This window comes from Hemitrygon akajei, chromosome 4 (assembly GCF_048418815.1).
Source record: "Hemitrygon akajei chromosome 4, sHemAka1.3, whole genome shotgun sequence".
Classification (NCBI taxonomy): Eukaryota; Metazoa; Chordata; class Chondrichthyes; order Myliobatiformes; family Dasyatidae; genus Hemitrygon; species Hemitrygon akajei.
This window is the reverse complement of record NC_133127.1, coordinates 110,947,628-110,971,544: the sequence shown is the minus strand read 5'-3', so window position 1 is coordinate 110,971,544 and position 23,917 is coordinate 110,947,628. Positions and strand designations below refer to the sequence as shown.

The 23,917-nt window shown below is 42.8% G+C and overlaps 1 protein-coding gene across 3 annotated transcripts in view; it reads left to right on the top strand.

The window, feature by feature from the left end:
- The window catches only part of myo16 (myosin XVI), a 1,004,680-nt gene that overhangs the window by 620,194 nt on the left and 360,569 nt on the right, over positions 1 to 23,917 (top strand). For all 3 annotated transcript variants that reach the window (XM_073043171.1, XM_073043172.1, XM_073043173.1), the window contains one exon: positions 21,263 to 21,441. In XM_073043171.1, the coding sequence (XP_072899272.1) occupies positions 21,263 to 21,441 (179 nt within the window). The remainder of the gene's footprint in view (positions 1 to 21,262; positions 21,442 to 23,917) is intronic.

Here is a 23,917-nt window from a genome sequence, read left to right as displayed (position 1 = left end):
TACTTGCCTACCTACCTACCTTTCCCCTCACCTCATTCCACATATCTCCTCCCAGCTTGTACTCTTCCTATTCCCTTCCCTCTTACCCCCCCCCCCCCCCCCCAGCTTCTTATTCTGGTTTCTGCCTCCTTTCTTTTCAGTCCTGATGATTCTCTTCCATAGTTACTGAGTTCTTCTGCCTCTTCATGCAGGTGGAGTTTAAGCTAGGCAAGTGAATCTAGGAAGTCAAATATAAGAGGAAAATATGTTGCAAACATATTTGGAGCAGTGATATACAGATACAATTATATATAGGCAAAGCATAGAAAGGTGGGGTCTTCACCCATACAATGGGATTCGTGTAGATGTGCTGAAGGACTATTTCTGTGCTTTATACATCTATGACTCCTGTTGCCATTGGAAGCACTGCAGAACCCTGCTCTGAGAGATGACATCATGGTTCAATTCAGCACATGCTGCCAACTCTGATGCTGTATCAAATGATTTTGAGCTAATGTGATAGGCACTTCTTTTTATGAATCACAGGATGCTATAATCTGTGCTGCCACAAATTCAGGTGCTTCCCACGCCAGCTCAAATTGGTGCAGCTTGCTTGTATATTAATACTGGCATTTTAATTTCAAGTATGATTTAAAGTCTTTCCTGCATATTTTCAACATCCAGCTGGGTCTGTCATGGTCCCATCGGGCAATGCCACATCTTGCTATTACCTCAGTAATTAGGCCTCAGTCCCCTTGTCTAATTCCTATCATTCCCCAGTTCCACTAATTACACACACCTGCTTCCCATCAGTAAATGCAGGATTTAAAAACCCTGGAATCACAACAAGGAACTGCCAGTTTGTTGGTTGACTCTGATATGAGTAACCTCATTTCATGGTTCTTTAGGACTGTCAGTTCTAATTTCCTGGTTTCGCTATGTGAACCTGATCTCCACATATAAGACTCTCCTGCATACATATTCCACTCTCGCTACGATGCTAACGCCTCCTGACTCTGTCTCCACGCCTGTGTCCTGCACTTCAGTTCGTCCCCAGCCACGTCCTTGGCAACAGAACAAACTAGCCAACGAATAAACCCAGTGGACATGGACCCCGTGCAACAGGCCCTCATCAGCCCAGAGCTCCCTACTGGGCTTGCATGATCAACTGCTCGGAGAAATCATGAAAAATCTTCATGCCCTGTCTGAGGATGTAAAAAAGGTCAGTGAGCAGGTTGACTAGGTATCTGCTTCCCTTACTCCGTCCCTTCCAAGAACCCAGTCTGACCAAACCACACAGCCGGGATGGCTATTCTCTTGGGTCAGCAATACCATCACTTCAAGAGCTATACATACCTGGAACTGGAACCCTATGCTGGGAACCTAGAGAAGTGCCGGGCTTTTTTACTACAATGCTCTCTGGTTTTTGAGAAACAGTCATGTACGTACAGCTCGGACAGATAAAAAATTGCATAAGTCACGGAGCTGTTACGAGGGGATTCCTCAGCATAGGCCACCGCGATCTGGGACAAACCTGCTAGAGGTCTGTTCCTCCTTCGTCTCTGAAATGAGGAAGATTTTTGAACAACTCTTTCATGGCCACTAGGCGCCTACTGACTCTCTGTCAAGGGCTCACGAAGTGTAGCAAAATATATAGAGTTCCGAACACGGGCCAGTTGACTCTGGATGGAATGATGAGGCACTACGGAAAGTGTTTCGACGAGGTCTCTTTGACAAGATAAAAGATGAATTAGCGGCAAGGGATGGCGCGGACAGCCTGGACTCCTTGGTCTCTCAAGCCACCAGGCTAGATAATTGACTTTGAGAGCGTCTGAGAGAAAGAACCGGTCACCCCATTCCTCGAGTCACCCCACGGCCCGTTTTAACATCTTTAACCAGCTCTAACCTCTCTCTCCCTTCCGTTCCTCACAGAGCTCCCACTCCTACTGTTCTAGTAAGTCAGATGACACAACCCTTCAGTTCCCTAGACCCAGATGCAGATCCTGGCTATCGTGAATCATCAACAGCTGTCCCTGTCCCTATGCGCCTTGGTGGATTCCGGTGCCAAGGGCAATCTGCTGGACGAAGACATAGCCTTCCAGGCGGAATACCTCGGGAGTAGTTAAGTTCCCTGGAGGCCCGGGCACTGGACAGAAAACTGCTTGCTTGGGTGACCCAAGGTACGCCGCCCCTGAAACCAGGGGAAACTATCCGGAAACCATCATGAGGAGGTACAATTCAAACTCATCCATTTGCTTCAAGCCCCTGTAGATCTAGGATACCCATGGCTGAACCACCACAATCCCCACATCGACTGGTCTACCGGGAAGATAGCCAGCTGGAGCCTATTTTGCCACGCCAACTGTCTGCGGTCGGCCCTATCTCTCTTGGAGACTACCGGCGACCCCGCCTGTCTTGGAACCCCTCGACTTGTCCAGGGTCCCCACAGAATACCATGACCTGGGACAGGTATTCAGTAAACAACGGGCTCTTTCCCTGTCTCCGCGCCGCCCATATGATTGTGCCATCAACCTTCTCCCCGGTGCTTTGCTACCCACCAGTCGTCTTTATAACCTATCCCAACTGGAGAGGGAGGCCATGGAGAAATACATTAGCAAGTCCCTCGCGGTGGACATTATAAGACCTTCATTCTCCCCGGTAGGCGCCGGTTTCTTCCTTGTAGGAAAGAAGGATGGGCCGCTTCATTCTTGTATTGATTACCAAAGCCTAAACAATATAACAGTTAAAAATAAGTACCCACTACTCCTCATTAATTCGGCATTTGAACCACTTGATGGAGCCACCAAGTTGGACCTTCGTAACACACACCATCTAGTCAGGATTGAGGGAGGGGGATGAGTGGAAGATGGCCTTTAATACACCTCTGAGCCACTTCAAATACTTGGTCATGCCATTTGTCTCATCAATGCTCCTGCTGTTTTTCAAGCCCAAATCAATGATATGTTGAGGGATTTTATTAATCACTTCGTATTGTTTACCTAGATGATATCTTGATATTTTCTAGCAGCCCCCCAGGAACACATTCACCATATCCGTCTAGTCCTTCAGAGACTGTGGGAAAACCAGTTATTTGTGAATGTGCAAAAATGTGAGTTCCATGTTCCTTCGGTCAGCTTCCTGGGCTATATCATTGAGAAGTGGGCAGGTGAGGGCAGATCCCGAGAAGATCCAGGCGGTGGAAAAATGGCCTAGGCCCACGACCTGCAAGCAACTTCAGCGGTTCTGGGTTTGCGAACTTCTACCATCGACTTATCAGGGACAACAGTCCCCCCCTTACCCAACATACCTCGCCTACCACCACCTTTTTGTTGACACTCCGAAGCTGACTCAGCGTTCACTGGCCTGAAGAGGCGTTTCACAATCGCTCCCATCCTGGTCCATCCGGACCCTTCCCGTCAATTCATTGTTGAGGTGGACGCCTTGGACTCCAGGATAGGAGCAGTCCTGTCCCAGCGATTAAGTTCGGACGAAAAGCTTCACCCCTGCGCTTTCTACTCTCGCTGACTGTCCCCCACCGAGTGGAATTGCGACGTGGGGAATCGGGAACTCCTGCAGTCAACTAACATTGGAAGAATGGAGGCACTGGCTGGAGGGGGGCGGAACACCCGTTTGTTGTGTGGACTGATAATAAGAACCTAGGTTTTTATTCAGACCGCCAAATTTTGAACTCCCACCAGGCCCATTGGGCATTACTTTTTTGGATGGTTCAAGTTTTCCCTCACCTACCGACCAGGGTCCAAGAACAGGAAGCCGATCGCGCTTTCCCGCCAATACGACTCTAAGGAGGACACTTCCAGCCTGGGGACTATCCTTCCACCATCTTGCGTGGTTGCCACCCTCACTTGGGAGATCGAGTCCAAAGTAAAGGAAGCCCAACCCTGACCCCGGCAATGGACCCAGTGATTGCCTGTATGTGCCCCTTTTCTGTCAGGCCCTAGGTTTCTCCCAAAGGGAACACACATCTCAGTTTGCCTGCCACCCCGGGAGTGATCGGACCCCGGCTGTCCTGAAAAGACACTTTTGGTGGCCTTCCATGGAGGCGGATACCTGTTCCTAAGTCTTGGCATGTTTTGCCCGTGCCGTGGAAAAGCTTCTCATCGGCCACCTGTGGGATACACTTCCTCCTCTACCTGTCCCTGGTCGTCACTGATTGCACCTCACCCTTGATTTCATCACTGGTCTACCCCCTTCACACCACTGTACTCACCGTGGTAGACCGGTTCTTCAAGACGGTGTGCTTTGTAGCCCTCCCAAAACTCCCCCTCTGCTCAGGAAACAGCAGACCTTCTCATCCGCCACGTCTTCCGCCTCCATGGAATCCCTGTGGACATCATCTCTGATCCAGGTCCCCCAGTTCGTCTTACAGCTATGGAAAGTCTTTCTGTCAGGCCTTGGGTGCATCGGTCAGCCTGTCATCTGGCTTCCACCCCCAGGACGAACGGGCAGACGGAACCAAGACCTGGAGACGACGCTACATTGTGTAACAGGCAAACAACCCATCAATTTGGAGTGACCACCTCCTGTAGGCTGAGTATGCCCACAACTCTCTGGTGAGCTCTGCCATTGGGAGGTCTCCATTCGAGAGTTCCCTTGGGTACCAACCCACACTGTTCCCCGCACAAGAAGAGGAGATTGCGGTACCGTCTTTTCAGGACCATTTCGATTGGTGCCTTAATGTTTGGGATGGTGACACGCACGGCCCTATTCAGATCAGCAAATCGCAATACAAAAGACTGCCGACCGACACCGGAACTCCAGCATTTGAGTACCGACCTGGGCAGATGGTGTGGCTTTCATCCAAAGACATCCTGCTGAAGAATGAGCATAGGAAACTTGCCCCTCGCTTTCCTGGGACCTTTCAAGGTTGAAAGGGTCATCAATCCCCACTGCAGTCTGACTTAAGCTGCCAAGATCTATGTGCATCCACCCAACTTTTCATGTTTCCCAGTTAAAGCCAGTTTCAGTCAGCCCCTTGTGTCCCCCAGCTGAGACTCCCCCACCTGCCTGTATCATCGACAACCATCCGGCATACACCGTCCGACAACTATTGGATGTGTGCCATAGGGGCAGGGGTTTCCAATACCTGGTAGACGGGGAAGGGTACAGTCCAGAAGAGCGTTCCTGGGTTCCCACTCCTTCATCCTGGCCCCTTCCCTCATCCAGGACTTTCATCAGGACCATACAGACAAGCGTGGAGGATTGCCTGGAGGCTTCTGTTGGGGGGGGAGGATACTCTCATGGTCCCCCTCGGGCAATGCCCCAAATTGCTATTACCTCAGTAATTGGGGCCTCAATCCTTCCACTAATTACACACACCTGCTTCCCATCAGTAAATGCAGGATAAAAACCCTGGAATCACAACAAGGATTTGTTGGTTTGACTCTCGTATGAGTAACTTCATTTCATGGTTCTTTAGGACTGTCAGTTCTAAGTTCCACATCGTTTCCTGGATTCTCTATGTGAACCTGGTCTCCATGTAAAGACTCTCCTGGGTACCTATTCCACACTCGCTACCTTGCTAACACCTCCCGACTCTGTCTCCACGCCTGTGTTCTGCACTTGGGTTCATCTCCTGCCACGTCCTTGCAACAGAGGTTATGTTAAGAATCTCCTTGCTTCAGCCTCAATGTAGTAATTCTAGTTAGAATTGGTTTAATTCAGCTAATTCTAGCCAATATTAATCAAATGCTCTCTTTAATAATATTGTACCATCATCAAAGCATTTTTTTGAGGACTCACTTATATACATGTATAAGATATGGGTACCAGTGGCAAGGCCCCTGTAAAGGTGACACTGATAAATGTAATTGCAGAGTGATATTTGATAGAGAGTACCAGACTTCAGACCCAGTGACATTAAAAGATGTATTTCCAAATGTATTTCCAAATCCAGATAGGATGCACACTAAGAACTTTCTTACTGTATGGATCTTAAATATTCATTGTTGGTTAACATGACTTGTATATGTTTTCTTAGAAGTAAGTCTCAATACCAAAAGACCATAATACAGAGGAGCAGAACTGGGACACTCAACCCATCGAGTCTGCTCTGCCATTCCCATCATGGCTGATTTATTATCCCTCACAACCCTATTCTCCTGCCTTCTCCCCCATAACCTTTGATGCCCTTACTGACCAAGAACCTATCTACAATCCACTTTAAATATACTCAATAACTTGGCCTCCACGGTTGTCCATGTCAGTTATGAACTGTAACAATTTAGAAACAAACCAGCAGCAATAGAGTTCACACTTGCAATCTTGAGATGATAAAGCATGAAAAGTTCAGTTCATCCATGGAATAAATGATGAGAGAGAGATATTTGTAATCCAGGTAAAACGTAGGGAGAAGGCAATTACGTCGAATTCCACAGGTTCCACGATGGAAATTAATAAATTTCAGTGGTCGAAGATCCTCCGTCGAGCCGTTTCCAAATCCACACACGAATTACCACCAAAGTGATCTGTCACAGGAGTGTCATCTTCAAGGGGTCACCACATAACATACCCAGGCAAGGGTTAACTTCGAGTGGTCCCACAAGACATTCCTATGGATTATACGGAGTGACAGTCACACATTTGATGTGCACTGGATCGATAATCAACCCACCCTTGTGGGTATAGCAGAGTTACACATCCCCAGCTTCGACAATCTGGAGCTGCTACCTTTCCCAGGTTTATATATATATATTATATATATATATTAGTATATATAGTATATATATCCTCTCTCTCTCTCTCTCTCTTCTCTCTCTCTCTTCTTCTCTCCTCTCTCTCTCTCCTCTCTCTCTCTCTCTCTCTCTCTCTCTCTCTCTCTCTCTCTCTCTCTCTCTCTCTCTCTCTCTCTCTCTCTCTCTCTCTCCTCTCTCTCTCTCTCTCTCTCTCTCTCTCTCTCTCTCTCTCTCTCTCTCTCTCTCTCTCTCTCTCTTCTTCTGACTGACCTCTGACTGTCTGTGTCCTTGTTTTAAAGGTAAACAAGCTGCAAGTCAGTCAGTGAACAACATCATAGTCCTGCCTCACTGAAGCACTCTTTTAAAGTGACAGTCCACAGCAAACGAAACCTGCGGATTTGTATCACAACGAATTACACAAATTCACCGCCCTCTGGTTAAAGAAATTCCTTCTCATCTCTGTTCTAAATTGTCATCCCCTCTATTCAGATGCTGCATGCTCTAGTTCTGGGCTCACCCACTATAGGAAACATCCTCTCCACATCCACTCTATCTATCTAGGCATTTCAATATTCAATAGTTTTCAATGAGATTCTCCTCATTGTTTGAAATTCTAGTGAGTACAGGCCAGAGCCATCAAATGCTCCTCATGTGTTAGCCCTTTCATTCCGGGAATCATTCTCAAGAACCTCCTCTGCACTTTCTCCAATGCCAGCACATTTTCTTAGATAAGAGGCTCAAAACTGCTCACGATATTCCAAGTGTGGCCTGACTAATACCTTATAAAGCCTCAGCATCACATCATTATTCTTATATTCTAATCCTCTCAAAATGAATGCTAACATTGCATTTGCCTTCCCAACCACAAACTCAACCTGTAAGTTAAACCTTTAGGGAATCTGGCACAAAGACTCCCCAAATCCTTTTACAACTTTGATTTTTGAATTTGCTGCCCATATAGAAAATAGTCTTCACCTTTTTTGCTTCTACCAAAGTGCCTGACCATACACTTCCCTTCGCTATATACCATCTGCCATCTCTTTGTCGATTGCCCCAATCTGTCCAAGTCCTTCTACAGATTCATTACTTCCACAACACTACCTACCTCTCCACCTATCTTTGTATCATGTGCAAACTTAACTATAAAGCCATCAATATCGTCTTCCAAATCATTGACATACAACATGAAAAGAAGTTATCCCAACACTGACCCCTACAGAACACCACTAGTCACTAGCAGCCAAGCAGAATTGGGGGGGCCCCATTTACTCCCACTCATTGTCTCCTGTCAGTCAGCCCAATCTGCTATCGTTGCTTCTTCTGTGTAATACCAGGGGCCCTTATCTTGTTAAGCAGCCTCATGTGCAGCACCTTGTCAAAAGCTTTCTGAAAATCCAAATAAACAACATCCACGAACTCTGTCTAGTTCCCTGTTATTTTGTCAAATAATTTAAACAACTTTTTCAGGCAAGATTTCCCCCAGAGGAAACCATCCTAACTTTGGCCTACTTTATCTTTCACCTCCAATTACCCCTGAAACCTCTTCCTTAATAATGGACTCTAATATCTTCCAAACTACTGAAGTCAGGCTAACTTGTCTATCATTCTGCTTCCCTCCCTTCTTAAAGAGTGGAGTGACATTTGCAATTTTCCATTCCAGAAATCTAGTGATTCAGAAAGATTACTACTGATGCTTCTACAAACACTTCATCCACCTGTTAGAACCTGGTGGTGTTCTCCAGGTGATTTATCAACCTTCACACCTTTCAGCTTCCCAAGAACCTTTTCCTGCTCAGCACTTATTTCTGCCCTCTGGCACTTCCAAATCTCCAGTAAGTTGTTAGTGTCTTCCATCCTGAAGATAAACACAAACTACTTCATCCCCCATTTCTTTGTCCCACATTACTACCTCTCCAGCATCATTTTCCAGTGGTTCAATATCCACTTTTGCCTCCCTTTTACTCCATATATCTGACAAAACTTTCTGCATTCAGTTTTATATAATTGGCTAGCTTATCTTCTTATTTTATCTTTTTCCTTTTTTAGTTTCTTTCTGTTGCATTTTAAAAGACTCTCATTTTTCTAACTTGCCACAATATTTTGCTCTATTATATGCCCTTTCTTTTCCTTTAATGCTGTCTTTGAATTCCCTTGTCAACCATGGGTGCCTCATCTTCCCTTTGGAATACTCCCTTCATCTTTGGGATGTATCAATCCTGTGCCTTCCAAACTTGCCCCCAGAAACCTCAGCACTGTGCTTCTGCCATCATCCTTGATAGTGTCCCCCTTCCAATCAAATTTGGCCAGCTCCTCGCTCGTACCTCTATAATTCCCTTTACTCCACATTGCAGTGCACTGATATATCTGACTTTATCTTCTCCCTCTCAAACTGCAGGGTGAATTCTATCATATTATGTTAATTGGCTCCTAAGGGTTCCTTTACCTTAAGTTCCCTGATCAAATCTCGTTCATTACACAACACCTAATCCAGAATTGCCCTTTCTCCTAGTGGGCTCAACCACAAGCTATTCTAAAAAGCCATTTTATAAGCATCCTACCAAATGCCTTCTCTTGGAATCCAGCACCAACCCAATTTTCCCAATATGCATGCGTAATTAAATCCCCATGATTACCGTGACATTGCCCTCATTACATGTCTTTTCTACATCCCATTGAAATTTATACCTCACATCCTAGCTATGTCACCTCTTTCTAAGGATTTGATGTTCTTTTTACCAACAGATCCATCTCACCTACTCTGCCTACCTATCTGTCCCTTTCGAGACAAGGTGTATCCTTGGATGTTAAGCTTCAAATTATGATCTTTTAGCCACAACTCAGTGATGCCCACAACATTATTCGTGCCAATCTCTTAACTGCACTACAGGATCATGTACTGTACTTTTATTTTGTATACTGCATACATTTAAAATATAACCACCTTCAGTCCTGTATTCTTCACCTTTTTCATTTTTGGGGTCTATTATACTTCCTTCTGACTGCAATTTTGTTCTATTGAATTGACTTTATTTCTTACATCCTTCACATACGTGAGGAGTAAAAAACTTTATGTTATATCTCCATCTAATTGTGCAATGTACAATCATAGTAATTTATAATAAATGGAACAGACAATGTAATATAGAGTACACTCAAATCAGCGTGAGTTGATCAGTCTGATGGCCTGGTGGAAGAAGCTGTCCCGGAGCATGTTAGTCCTGGCTTTTATGCTGCTGTACTGCTTCCCGGATGGCAGCAGTTGTAATAGATTGTGATTGGATGGTTTGGGTCCCCAATGATACTACGGGTCCTTATAACACACCTGTCCTTGTAAATGTCCTGAACCATGGGTAGTTCACAACTACAGATGTGCTGGGCTGTCCACACCACTCTCTGCAGAATCCTGTGATTAAGGGAGGTACAGTCCCCATTACCAGACAGCAATGCAACCAGTCAGGATGCTCTCAATTGTGCCTTAGGATTTGGGCGCCCATACAAAACTTTCTCAATCATCTGAGGTGAAAGAGGCACTGTGTTGTGCCTTTTTCACCACGCAGACCACGTGAGGTCCTCGGTGATGTGGATGCTAAAGAACTTGAAGCTGTTTACCCTCTCACCCACAGATCCATTGATGTCCATAAGGGGTTAGCCGGTCTCCATTCCTCCTGGAATCAGCTTCAATCAGCTTCATTGTTTCTGTGACATTGAGGGAGAAGTTGTATTCTTGACACCACTGTGTCAGGGTCATGACTTCTTCCCTGTAGACCACCTCATTATTGTTTGAGATAAGGCCAATCAATGTAGTGTAGTTCTATCATCTGCCTGCCCTTCCTTAACAGTATCAATACACACTGCATTTGCATACCATCTTCACCCCAATTACTTTGGTTCCCATCCTCTTGCCAAATTAGTTTAAACCCTCCCCAATAGCTCGAACAAACCTACCAGCAAGGATATTGGTCTCCCTTTGGTTCAGTGTAACCTGTCCTTTTTGTATAGGTCATACCTTCCCCAGAACAGACCTCAATGATCCAGAAATCTGAAACACTGGCCCATGCACCACTTCATTCATCTGTACTATCATCCTATTTGTGCCCTGACTAGCTTATGGTACAGGGAGTAATCCAGTCCTGCTCTTCAGCCTCTTCCCTAACTCCCTAGGATTAAACTGGATTAATGTATTCTGTGAAAATTATATGCTCAAAATTCTAGCATTATAAATTTAAATCAGTGATGAAAATATAGTATTTTCATATGACTCCAGCATTGCTAATGTATGCTGATAATTATCAGGTCCAGCAGCCAAGTGCTTATGCTTCTGCTATCACAATTGAGTTATGAGTTTAACTCCCATCATAAATTAACATGAGGGTGGTTCTCGAAAAGAAGCATGAAAGCACCTTGAATACAATACAAGTTTAAACTATTTATCAATGTCTTGGAAGCAAGAGACGCTGTGCTATATATTGCAGCAGCCTACATTTCTCCTCAGGAAAACTAGGAAAGTACACTAAACATTGGCTTTCTAGTGTCACTAATCCTGAGAACAAAAATAGACAAGTAGCTGCAAGAGATTAGCAAGATATATAACCATATAACAATTACAGCACAGAAAGGGGCCATCTTGGCCCTTCTAGTCCACGCCAAACACTTACTCTCACCTAGTCCCACCGACCTGCACTCAGCACATAACCCTCCATTCCTTTCCTGTCCATATACCTATCCAATTCTTTTTAAAAATGACAATGTCAAACCTGCCTCTACCACTTCTATTGGAAGTTCGTTCCACACAGCTACCACTTTCTGAGTAGAGAAGTTCCCCCTCGTGTTACCCCTAAAATTTTGCCCCTTAACTCTCAACTCATGTCCTCTTGTTTGAATCTCTCCAACTCTCAAAGGAAAAAGCCTATCCACATTAACTCTATCTATCCCCTTCATAATTTTAAATACCTCTATCAAGTCCCCTCTCAACCTTCTATGCTCCAAAGAATAAAGACCTAACTTGTTCAACCTTTCTCTGTAACTTAGGTGCTGAAACCCAGGTAACATTCTAGTAAATCTCCTCTGTACTCTCTCTATTTTGTTGACATCCTTCCTATAAAAGGAGAAGGGAGTTGGAAGATCAGAACGGGAGTGCAGCGGGAGCCATCTTGAATTTTTCTTATTCTCATCGCAGTTAAGAGAGTTGGGACTGTGCAGGCGTGTGAGGGCGGGCACTGAAGCGGGGAAGATTTAAAAAGGACACAGCCTTAAACAGCAGGCAGTGTCATTTGTGAGCAGTGAAGTGAGCCGGGAGCAGAGTGAAGGCTTAAGGGCTTGGGCTCAACGGGCTTAGGTGGAAGCAGGTGAGACAAGGTAGGTTTAGGTTTCACTTTTTCCTGTTATTTGAGGAAAAGGGGAAGTATGAGTGTGAGGAGAGCTTGTTGTTCTTAGTGTCGGATGTGGGAGGTCCTGGAGTCTCCTAGCCTCCCGGAAGTCCACATCTGTGCCAGGTGCGCCAACCTGCTGCTCCTAAGGTTAGGAACTGGAGCTGCAGCTCGATGAACTTCATCTGGTCAGGGAGAGTGAGGAGTTGATAGAGAGGAGTTACAGGCAGGAGGTCACACCAGGACCACGGGAGGCAGACAGGTGGGTCACGTTTAGGAGGGGGAAGGGGAAAAGTCAGGTACTAGAGAGTACCCCAGTGGCTGTAACTCTTGACAATAAGTAGTCCTGTTTGAGTACTGTTGGGGGGGACAACCTACCTGGGGGAAGCAACAGTTGCCATGCCTCCGGCCTGTAGCTCAGAAGGGTAGGGAAAGGAAGAGGAAGGCAGTAGTAATAGGGGACTCAATAGTTAGGGGGTCAGATAGGTGATTCTATGGATGCGATCAGGAGACCTGGGTGGTAGTTTGCCTCGCTGGTGCCAGGGTTCAGGATGTTTCTGACCATGTCCAAGATATCCTGAAGTGGGAGGGTGAGGAGCCAGAGGTCGTGGTACATGTAGGTACCAATGACATTGGCAGGAAAAGGGAAGAGGTCCTGAAAGGAGAATATAGGGAGTTAGGAAGGCAGTTGAGAAGGACCACAAAGGTAGTAATCTCAGGATTACTGCCTGTGCCACGCGACAGTGAGAGTAGGAATGGAATGAGATGGAGGATAAATACGTGGCTGAGGGATTGGAGCAGGGGGCAGGGATTCAAGTTTCTGGATCATTGGGACCACTTTTGGGGCAGGTGTGACCTGTACAAAAAGGACGGGTTACACTTGAATCCTAAGGGGACCAATATCCTGGTGGGGAGATTTGCTAAGGCTACTGGGGAGACTTTAAACTAGAACAGTTGGGGGGTGGGAATCAATTTGAAGAGACTAGGGGAGAGGAGGTTAGTTCACAAATAGAGAAAGCTAGTAGAGAGTGTGTGAGGGAGGATAGGCAGGTGATAGAGAAGGGGAGCGCTCAGACCAAAGATGTAGGGGAGAAGGAAGAAAAAGATAATAAAGTTGATTGTATTATTAGGGATAATCAGAGAGGAAGAGGTGGAGAGTTTCTTAAATGCATCTATTTTAATGCTAGGAGCATTGTAAGAAAGGTGGATGAGCTTAGAGCATGGATTGATAGCTGGAAATTTGACATTGTAGCTATTAGTGAAACATGGTTGCAGGAGGGGTGTGATTAGCAACTAAATATTCCTGGATTTTGTTGCTTCAGGTGTGATAGAAATGGAGGGGCAAGAGGAGGAGGTGTTGCATTGCTTGTCTGAAAAAATATTACAGCTGTGCTTTGGCAGGATAGATTAGAGGGGTCATCTAGGGAGACTATTTGGGTGAAATTAAGGAATGGGAAAGGTGTAGTAACACTTATAGGGGTTTATTATAGACCACCTAATGGGGAGCGAGAATTGCAGGAGCAGATTTGTAAGGAGATAGCATATATTTGTAGTAAGCACAAGGATGTGATTGTGGGAGATTTTAATTTTCCACACATGGACTGAGAAGCCCATTCTGTAAAAGGGCTGGATGGTGTGGAGTTTGTAAAATGTGTGCAGGATAGTTTTTTGCAGCAATACATAGAGGTACTGACTAGAGAAGGGGCAGTGTTCGATCTCCTGTTAGGGAATGAGATAGGTCAGGTGACGTTGTATGTGTTAGGGAGCACTTCGAGTCCAGTGATCATAATAACATTAGTTTCAATATAATTATGGAGAAGGATAGGACTGGACCCAGGGTTGAGATTTTTCATTGGAGAAAGGCTAAATTTCTGGAGATGTGAAAGGATTTAGAAGGAGTGGATATAGACAATTTGTTTTATCCAAAGGATCTATAGAGAAATGGAGGTCATTTAAAGGTGAAATTTTGAGGGTACAGAAATTTTATGTTCCTGTTATGTTGAAAGGAAAGGTTAAAAGTTTGAGAGAGCCATGGTTTTCAAGGGATATTGGAAACTTGGTTCGGAAAAAAGAGAGAGATCTATAATAAATATAGGCAGTATGGAGTAAATGAGGTGCTTGAGGAATATAAAGAAAGTAAGAAGAAGCTTAAGAAAGAAATTAGAAAAGCTAAAAGAAGACAGGAGGTTGCTTTGGCAGGTAAGGTGAAAATAAATCCAAAGGGTTTCTACAGTTATGTTAATAGCAAAAGGATAGTGAGGGATAAAATTGGTCCCTTAGTGAATCAGAGTGGACAGCTATGTGTGGAGCCGAAAGAGATGGGGGAGATTTTGAACAACTTCTTTTCTTCGGTATTCACTAAGGAGAAGGATATTGAATTGTGTAAGGTAAGGGAAACAAGTAGGGAAGTTATGGAAACTATGACAATTAAAGAGGAGGAAGTACTGGCGCTTTTGTGGAATGTAAAAGTGGATAAATCTCCGGATCCTGACAGGATATTCCCTAGGACCTTGAGGGAAGTTAGTGTAGAAATTGCAGGGGCTCTGACAGAAATATTTCAAATGTCATTGGAAATGGGGATTGTGCTGGAGGATTGGTGTATTGCTCATGTGGTTCCATTGTTTAAAAGAGGTTCTAAGAGTAAAACCTAGCAATTATTGGCCTGTCAGTTTGACGTCAGTGGTGGGTAAATAATGGAAAGTATTCTTAGAGATGGTATATATAATTATCTGGATTGACAGGGTCTGATTAGGAATAGTCAGCATGGATTTATGCGTGGAAGGTCATGTTTGACAAATCTTATTGAATTTTTTGAAGAGGTTACGAGGAAAGTTGACGAGGGTAAAGATGTGGATGTTGTTTATATGGACTTCAGTAAGGCCTTTGACAAGGTTCCGCACGGAAGGTTAGTTAGGAAGGTTCAATCGTTAGTATTAATTTTGAAGTAGTAAAATGCATTCAACAGTGGCTAGATGGGAGATGCCAGAGAGTAGTGGTGGATAACTGTTTGTCAGATTGGAGGCCGGTGAATAGTGGTGTGCCTCAGGGATCTGTAGATAGATAGATAGATAGATACTTTATTCATCCCCATGGGGAAATTCAACTTTTTTTCCAATGTCCCATACACTTGTTGTAGCAAAACTAATTACATTCAATACTTAACTCAGTAAAAAATATGATATGCATCTAAATCACTATCTCATAAAGCATTAATAATAGCTTTTAAAAAGTTCTTAAGTCCTGGCGGTAGAATTGTAAAGCCTATGGCATAGGGGAGTATTGACCTCTTCATCCTGTCTGAGGAGCATTGTATCGATAGTAACCTGTTGCTGAAACTGCTTCTCTGTCTCTGGATGTCTATTGGGTCCAATGTTGTTTGTCATATACATTAATGATGTGGTTGTAAATTGGATTAGGAAGTATGCAGTTGATACTAAGGTAGGAGGCGTTGTAGATAATGAAGTAGGTTTTCAAAGCTTGCTGAGAGATTTAGGCCAGTTAGAAGAGTGGGTTGAATGATGGCAGATGGAGTTTAATGCTGATAAGTGTGAGGTGCTACATTTTGGTAGGACTAATCAAAATAGGACATACATGGTAAATGGTAGGGCATTGCGGAATGCAATGGAACAGAGTGATCTAGGAATAATGGTGCATAGTTCCCTGAGGGTGGAATCTCATGTGGATAGGGTGGTGAAGAAAGCTTTTGGTATGTCTGCCTTTATAAATCAGAGCATTGAGTATAGGAGTTGGGATGTAATGTTAAAATTGCACAAGGCATTGGTAAGGTCGAATTTGGAGTATTGTGTACAGTTCTGGTCACCGAATTATAGAAAAATGTCAACAAAATTAGAGAGAGTACAGAGGAGGTTTACTAGAATGTTACCTGGGTTTCAGCACCTAAGTTACAGAGAAAGCTTGAACAAGTTAGGTCTTTATTCTTTGGAGTATAGAGGGTTGAGGGGGGACTTGATAGAGGTATTTAACATTATGAGGGAGATAGATAGAGTTGATGTGGATAGGCTTTTTCCATTGAGAGTAGGGGAGATTCAAACAAGAGGACATGATTTGAGAGTTAGGGGGAAAAATTTAAGGGTAACACAAGGGGGAATTTCTTTACTCAGAGAGTAGTAGCTGTGTGGAATGAGCTTCCAGTAGAAGTGGTAGAGGCAGGTTCAGTATTGTCATTTAAAGTAAAATTGGAGAGGTATATAGATAGGAAAGGAATGGAGGGTTCTGGGCTGAGTGCGGGTCAGTGGGACTAGGTGAGTGTAAGCGTTGGCACGGACTAGAAGGGCCGAGAGGGCTTGTTTCCGTGCTGTAATTGTTATATGGTTATAATTCGGTAACCAGAACTGCACACAATATTCCAAATTTGGCCTCACCAAATCTTTGTAAAAATTTTAACATTACATCCCAACTCCTGTACTCAATGCTCTGATTTATAAAGACCAGCATACCAAAAGCTTTCTTCACCACCCTGTCCACATGAGATTCCACCTTTGGGGAACTATACCCCATTATTCCTAGATCAGTCTGTTCTACTGCATTCCTCAATTCCCTACCATTTACCATGTATGTCCTATTTTGATTAGTCCTTCCAAAGTGTCGCACCTCACGCTTATCAGCATTAAATTTTATCTGCCATCTTTATAGCCCACTCTTCTAACTGATCTAAATCTCTGTGCAAGCTTTGAAAACCTACTTCATTATCCACAACATGAGGAAATCTGCAGATGCTGGAAAATCAAGCAACACACACAAAATGCTGGTGGAACGTAGCAGGCCAGGCAGCATCTATAGGAAGAAGCACTGTTGATGTTTCAGGCCTGACCAAGGGTCGCGGACCGAAACGTCGACAGTGCTTCTCCCTGTCGATGCTGCCTGGCCTGCTGCGTTCCACCAGCATTTTGTGTGTGTTGCTTTCATTATCCACAACGTCACCTACCTTAGTATCATCTGCATACTTACTCATCCAATTTACCACCCCATCATCCAGATCATTAATGTATATGACAAACAACACCAGACCTAGTACAGATCCCTGAGGCACACCACTAGTCACCGGCCTCCAACCTGACAAACAGTTATCCACCACTACTCTCTGGCATCTCCCATCCAGCCACCGTTGAATCCATTTTACTACTTCAATGTTAATACCTAACGATTGAACCTTCCTAACTAACGTTCCATGTGGAAACTTGTCAAAGGTCTTACTGAAGTCCATATAGACAACATCCACTGCTTTACCCTTGTCAACTTTCCTCATAACCTCTTCAAAAAATTCAGTAAGATTTGTCAAACATGACCTTCCACGTACAAATCCATGCTGACTGTTCCTAATCAGACCCTGTCTATCCAGATAATTATATATACCATCTCTAAGAATACTTTCCATTAATTTACCCACCACTGACATCAAACCTACAGACCTATAATTGCTAGTTTTACTCTTAGAACCCTTTTTTAAACAATGGAACCACATGAGAAATGTGCCAATTCTCTGGCACCATCCTCATTTCTAATGACATTTGAAATATTTCTGTCAGAGCCCCTGCTATTTCTACACTAACTTCCCTCAAGGTCCTAGGGAATATCCTGTCAGGATCTTGAGACTTATCCACTTTTATATTCTTTAAAAGAGCCAGTACTTCCTCTTCTTTAAGAATCATAGTTTCCATAACTACCCTACCTGTTTCCCTTATCTTACACAATTCATATCCTTCTCCTTAGTGAATACCAAAGAAAAGAAATTGTTCAAAATCTCCCCCATCTTTTTTGGCTCTAGACATTGCTGTCCACTCTGATTCTCTAAGGGACCAATTTTATCTCTCACTGTCCTTTTGCTATTAACATAACTGTAGAAACCCTTTGGATTTATTTTCACCTTACTTGCCAAAGCAAATTCCTGTCTTCTTTTAGCTTTTCTAATTTCTTTCTTAAGATTCTTCTTGCATTCTTTATATTCCTCAAGCACCTCATTTACTCCATACTACCTATATTTATTATAGATCTCTCTCTTTTTCCGAACCAAGTTTCCAATATCCCTTGAAAACCATGGCGCTCTCAAACTTTTAACCTTTCCTTTCAACCTAACAGGAACATAAAGATATTGTACCCTCAAAATTTCACCTTTAATGACCTCCATTTCTCCAATACATCCTTCCCATAAAACCATAGAACACAACAGCACAGTACAAGCCCTTCAGCCCTGTAATGTTCCACACTACCACATAACCCTCTATTTTTCTTTCATTCATGTGCCTGTCCAAGAGGCTCTTAAATACTCCTAGTGTTTTAGCCTCCACCTTCATCCCTGGCAAGTCATTCCAGGCACTCACAAACCTCTGTGTAAAAAACTTACCCCTGATTTCTTCCCTAAACTTCCCTCCCTTAATTTTGTACATATGCCCTCTGGTGTTTGCTATTGGTGCCCTGGGAAACAGGTACTGACTATCCACCCTATCTATGCCTCTCATAATCTTGTAGTCCTCTATCAAGTCCCCTCTCATTCTTCTACGCTCCAAAGAGAAAAGTCCCAGCTCTGCTAACCTTGCTTCATATGACTTGTTCTCCAAACCAGGCAACATCCTGGTAAATCTCCTCTGCACCCTCTCCATAGCTTCCACATCGTTCCCATAAGATTTGTCAAGATATACTGTATAATCTTTATAAAGCTGAGTATAATCATTAAAATATAGTGTAATAATTAAAGTTATTGAATACATTCGTATCAGTTTCCCAAGGTAGACTTGACAATTTTGTTTTGAAACAAGAATCAATGTTGCAATTGAGGGAATTTGGTTTGCTTTGGAATGAAGAGAATAAATGTCATTTTAAAGATCATTCAAGGGCAGGTATCTGGACATTTTTTTTTAAAGTGACTAGACAAGTTGGAAACGCAACATAATTTTTAGCTTTAAATAGACCACAGGATCTAAACGTGAGGAAATCCTAATAAATTTTAATAAAACTGTCAGTTATATTCCATATTCAGAACTAAATCAGTCTATGGACTAGGCTTTTAGGAAAATTGGAGAGGATGATTTATTTCAATGGTACAGGCATAAATAAACAAATTATGTGGGAAAACTTCAAAGGTTCTTTGGAGCACAATAAATCAAGGAAAGCATTTGATGAAGTTTATTGAAGGGTTTAAACTAGTTTAGCAGGGGGATGGGAACCAGAGCACCAAGTCAGAAACTGGAAGGATGGAGAGGAAGGTAGATATCCCGGCAAGTAAAAACAGACAAGAGCCAAGTAATAGGTACAATGGAGTGGATAGTTTGATGTGAGTGCATTTTAGTACTAGAGTATTATGGATATAGGTGATGAACTTAGAGGATGGAACAATGATGTTGTAGCCTTTAGAGAATTGGTTGAGAGAGGAGTAGGAATGGGTGCTTAATGTCCCAGTGTTTCGATGTTTTAGAAAAAAAGAGGAAGGTTAAAAAGTGGAGCAGGGTGAGTTGCACTACTAATCAAGGACAATATCACAGCTGCACTCAGAGGGGACAAAATGGAAGGCTCATTCACCTAAGTCTATTGGATAGAACTCTGATGGGATAGTACTACCGGCTCCCTAATAGCCACTGAGACAATGTAGAACAGATATGCAGGCAGATTATGGAAAGGTGTCAAATCTATAGGGTTGTTGTCATGGGGAAGTTCAACTTCATTAATATAAACTGGGACCTTCTTAGTGCAAGAGGTTTAGATGAGGTAGAATTTGTTAGATGCATCCAGGAGGGTTTGGGGAATAATAACTACAGCTCCTTTAGTTTTAAGAAAGCTATAGATAAGGATAAGTATGGATCTCGTGGCAGAGTATTAAATTGGAGTAATGCAAATTATAAAAACATTAGGCAGGAGCGAGGGAGAGTTAATTGGGAACAGCTGTTTTTGGGCAACTCCACATCTGACATGTGGAGCGCCAAGAAGGAAAAGGAAAACAATGTAAAGTTTAGGACACTAAAATCAAACAGAGCCCTTGAGGGTTATAAAGAATCCAGAAAAAAACTCAGAAAAAGAAGGGAATTGGGAAAGCCAGGAGAGGGCATAAAAAGTCCTTGGCAGTAGGATTAAGGTGAATCTCAAGGCATTCTATACTTAACATCAGGAGCAAGAAGAAAACTAGGAAGAGGGTGGGATAATTCAAGGATAAAGGGGGGAATATTTTGCTTGGCTGCAGAGGATGTTAGTGAGGTAATAATGAGTACTTTATGTCAGTATTTACAAGGGAGAAGGACGCGGAGGATGGGAGATCAGTGCGAATCATAGTAATATGCCAGGGCATTCTGTGGTAAAAGAGTGTTGGATATTTGCTTCCTAGGCCTCTTTATCATGGTTTGCAAACCTCACTTTCTAAACACAGCATCTACTAGTTGTAAAATCACAAACAATTGTAAGTAAATTTCCAACTAATGGTTTATTTATTGAGATACAGTGTGGTATGAGCCGTTCTTTAGCTGCACTGTCCACCAATCAAATTAGCCCTGCAACAATTTACAAGGACCAATTATTCTAGTAACTGGTACATCTTTGGACTGTGGGAGGAAACCCACAGGGAGAATATACAAGCTCCTTACAGAGAGTGCCAGAATTGAACTCTGAGCTCCAGTGCTCTGAGCTGTAATAGCATCTTACTGACTGCTATGCTGTTGTGAAGAAGAATTTCTTTGACTTCTGCTCATAAATGGGAGTGAGTCTCAGTAATTTCACAGGAAACTTGAGAGGAAAGTGTTTTACACAGAGATTGGTGGGTGTCTGGTATCTGCTGCCCAGGTGGTGAGAGAGGCAGATAATTAGGGAGCTTTAAGAGGTGTTTAGAAAGGCACATGAATCTGAGGGAAATGAAAAGATATGGGTATTGTGTAGGCAGAAAGGATTAGTTTAGTTGGCCATTAATTACTAGTTTAATTTGTTCAGCACAGCATTGTGGGCTGAAGGGCCTATTCCTTTGCTGTCCTGGTCTCTGTTCTAAGTTATGCTGAGATGATTTTCTAAGGTAATTAAAGGTGGTGGCCAAAAGCAGGACTCCCATATGTGAAAATAATCAATAGAACCAGAGGAGACTTTTTATGCTTGGCTTCTCCTGATTTAATCAGTTTCTTCATAGAAATCAGAGCCATTTCAGTAGTTCAGGTTCTTGAGCAATGAAAATGCACTGCACATGGCTTTAATATATTTGGAAGTATACAATTAATAGTCTTTTTGTTGAATTTGCAGCCAGTGAAAACATCCTTATTCACCAAATCTTTCAGAGGAAAAGAACCCAAAATGCTTCTCATATTTCCCCTCAACATCACCTGAGCTTTAGAGGGCCCAAAGCAGTGATGTTGCCTCAGAATATGTGCTTTATTTCGCGAACTAAAGGACTGAAGAAGCTTTTGGAGCTCAACAGCAAGGTATTGCTCACCAACATTTAACTGTTCTACTGTTGCCGAACGATATTCTCCTTTTATAATACACTGCTTAGACCATAACACCATAAGACATAGGAGCAGAATTAGCCCATTCAGCCCATCGAGTCTGCTCTACTGTTCGATCATGGCTGATTAGTAATCACTCTCAACCCTGTTCTCTTGCCTACCCCCCCATAACTTTTGAAGCCCTTACTTATCACAAACTTATCAACTTTCTCTTTAAACATACACAATATAGCCTCCACAGCCATCTGTGGCAATGAATTCCACAGGTTCACCACCCTCCAGCCAAAGAAATTCCTCTCCATCTCTATTCTAAAGGGATGTCGCTCTATTATGAGGTTGGGCCCTCTGGTCCTAGACTCCCTTACTTTTTGAAACATTCTCTTTGCATCCACTCTATCCAGATCTTTCAATATTTGATAGGTTTAAATGAGATCCCCCCTCATTCTTCGAAACTCCAGGGAATACAGGTGCAGAGCTATCAAACACTTCATATATGTTAACCCTTTCATTCCCAGAATCATTCCTATGAACCTCCTCTGGACCCTTTCCATTGCCAGCATATCTTTTCTTAGATAAGGGGCTCAAAACTGCTCACAATACTCCAAGTACAGTCTGACCAATGCCTTATATGAGCATCCTTGCTCTTATATTCTAGTTCTCTTGAACTGAATGCTAACATTGCATTCGCCTTTCTTACCATTGACTCAACCTGCAAGTTATTCTTTAGGGAATCCTTCACAAGGGATCCCAAATCCCTTTGCACCTCCTATTTTTGAATATACTCCCCATTTAGAAAATAGTCCATGCCTTTATTCTTTATGTCAAAGTGAATAACAATGCACTTCTCTACATTATATTCCATCTGATACCTATTTGCTCAAATAGGTAATTGCCCATTACCTATTTGCGTAGGTCTCCGAGTCTTTCCTTGTCTCACGCAAAGAACATGCCACTAATTCTGGATTACTATTGGTTTACTATTAAAATACTATACATTTGTGAACTTCTCATGACGTATGTTGCCACCAGGAATTATTAAGAATGCAATAATATCAGAAATAGTAGCAAGAGTAGAACATCAGGTCCTGTGGTACAGTTCGGCCATTGATTGAAATCATGGTTGATCATCCTCAATGCCATGCAGTTATAGGAACAATATGCAAACAAAGAATTGTCATTCAATTCCCCCTTCTTCCTTGTTCTGCATTATAAATTCTCATATCCCTGTAGTTTCCCTTGCTAGGCTTTTCCTTTTAATTTACATATCATAACTCAATTTTTATTGCCTTTTCTTTCATTGCAGCCTAAACTCAGGAAACAGCTAATTTTAGCAAAAAAAGAAAACTTTGCTCTTTTTCTTTTTACACACATCAATATCAGTGATAAGGCCATCAAATGAGAAGTATTAAATCATTTTTGTTTACTAAATTTTATATGGAAAGTGCAAGTGGTGGATGCAATTTTAATTTCAACATTTAAAAGAATTGGATTGGTACATAGATGGAAGGGATATGGAAGACTATGGTCCAGGTGCGGATCAATGGGACTAGGCAGTTTAAGTGGTTCAGCATGGACTAATGGGCTGTAGAGCCTGTTTCTGTGCTGTAGTTTTCTATGACTAATGTTAACTCAAAGGCGACCACAATAAACATTTAAAAAATTACTCCGAGTTTTTGCAAAAATAAATAGGAAATCTTTGAGATCATAGATTGGATGTCTGTTTTTCAATCTTCTTAAGAAAAGAATCCCAGTGATCACTGCTTAAATTTCCAATCTAGAGACAGGAGCTGATATGTATTAATGAAGATTCAAGATGTAAAGCAATTCCTTTTAGCTCTAATAGTTCTGCTGTTACCAGTACAGCAGCTAGTAGAGCTGATGCCACACAGCTCCATCTGTCTGAGTTCAGTCCTGACCTCTGGAGAAGTTTGCACACTTTCCCTGTGACTGCTTGGGTTTCCACAGGTGCTCCAGTTTTCTCCCACATGCTGGTAATTAATGCTAATTAGTCACTGAAAATTGCTTCTATCATGTAGCTGAATACTGTAATCTTCAGGATGCTGATGGGAAAATGGGAATATTATACTTGGTAGTTGGTGCAGATTCAGGGAGCTGAAGACCCTGTTTCCATGTTATTACTCTATGACTCCTTTTGGCCCGAACTATTCCACCAATAGTTTGGTCATAATCTGCTCAGCACAATGCATACTTAGCAAGCTGCCTGGAGGTCTGATGAACTCTTTTTTTGCCTGCATATTATGAAGCAGATTGGTAATTTAAGACTGAGTTTAATCATATTCAAAATTTGCTAACTCAACAACAATAATCCAACAGGAAGAGAAATGAGTTGGAGGTGGGCAGGAGGAAGAGATGGTTTTGGTTGCAAGTGTGCTCTGTACAGTTCTCAAGAGGATATCGCTGTTCCAAACCAGATTTTTATTTAGGGTGCTTT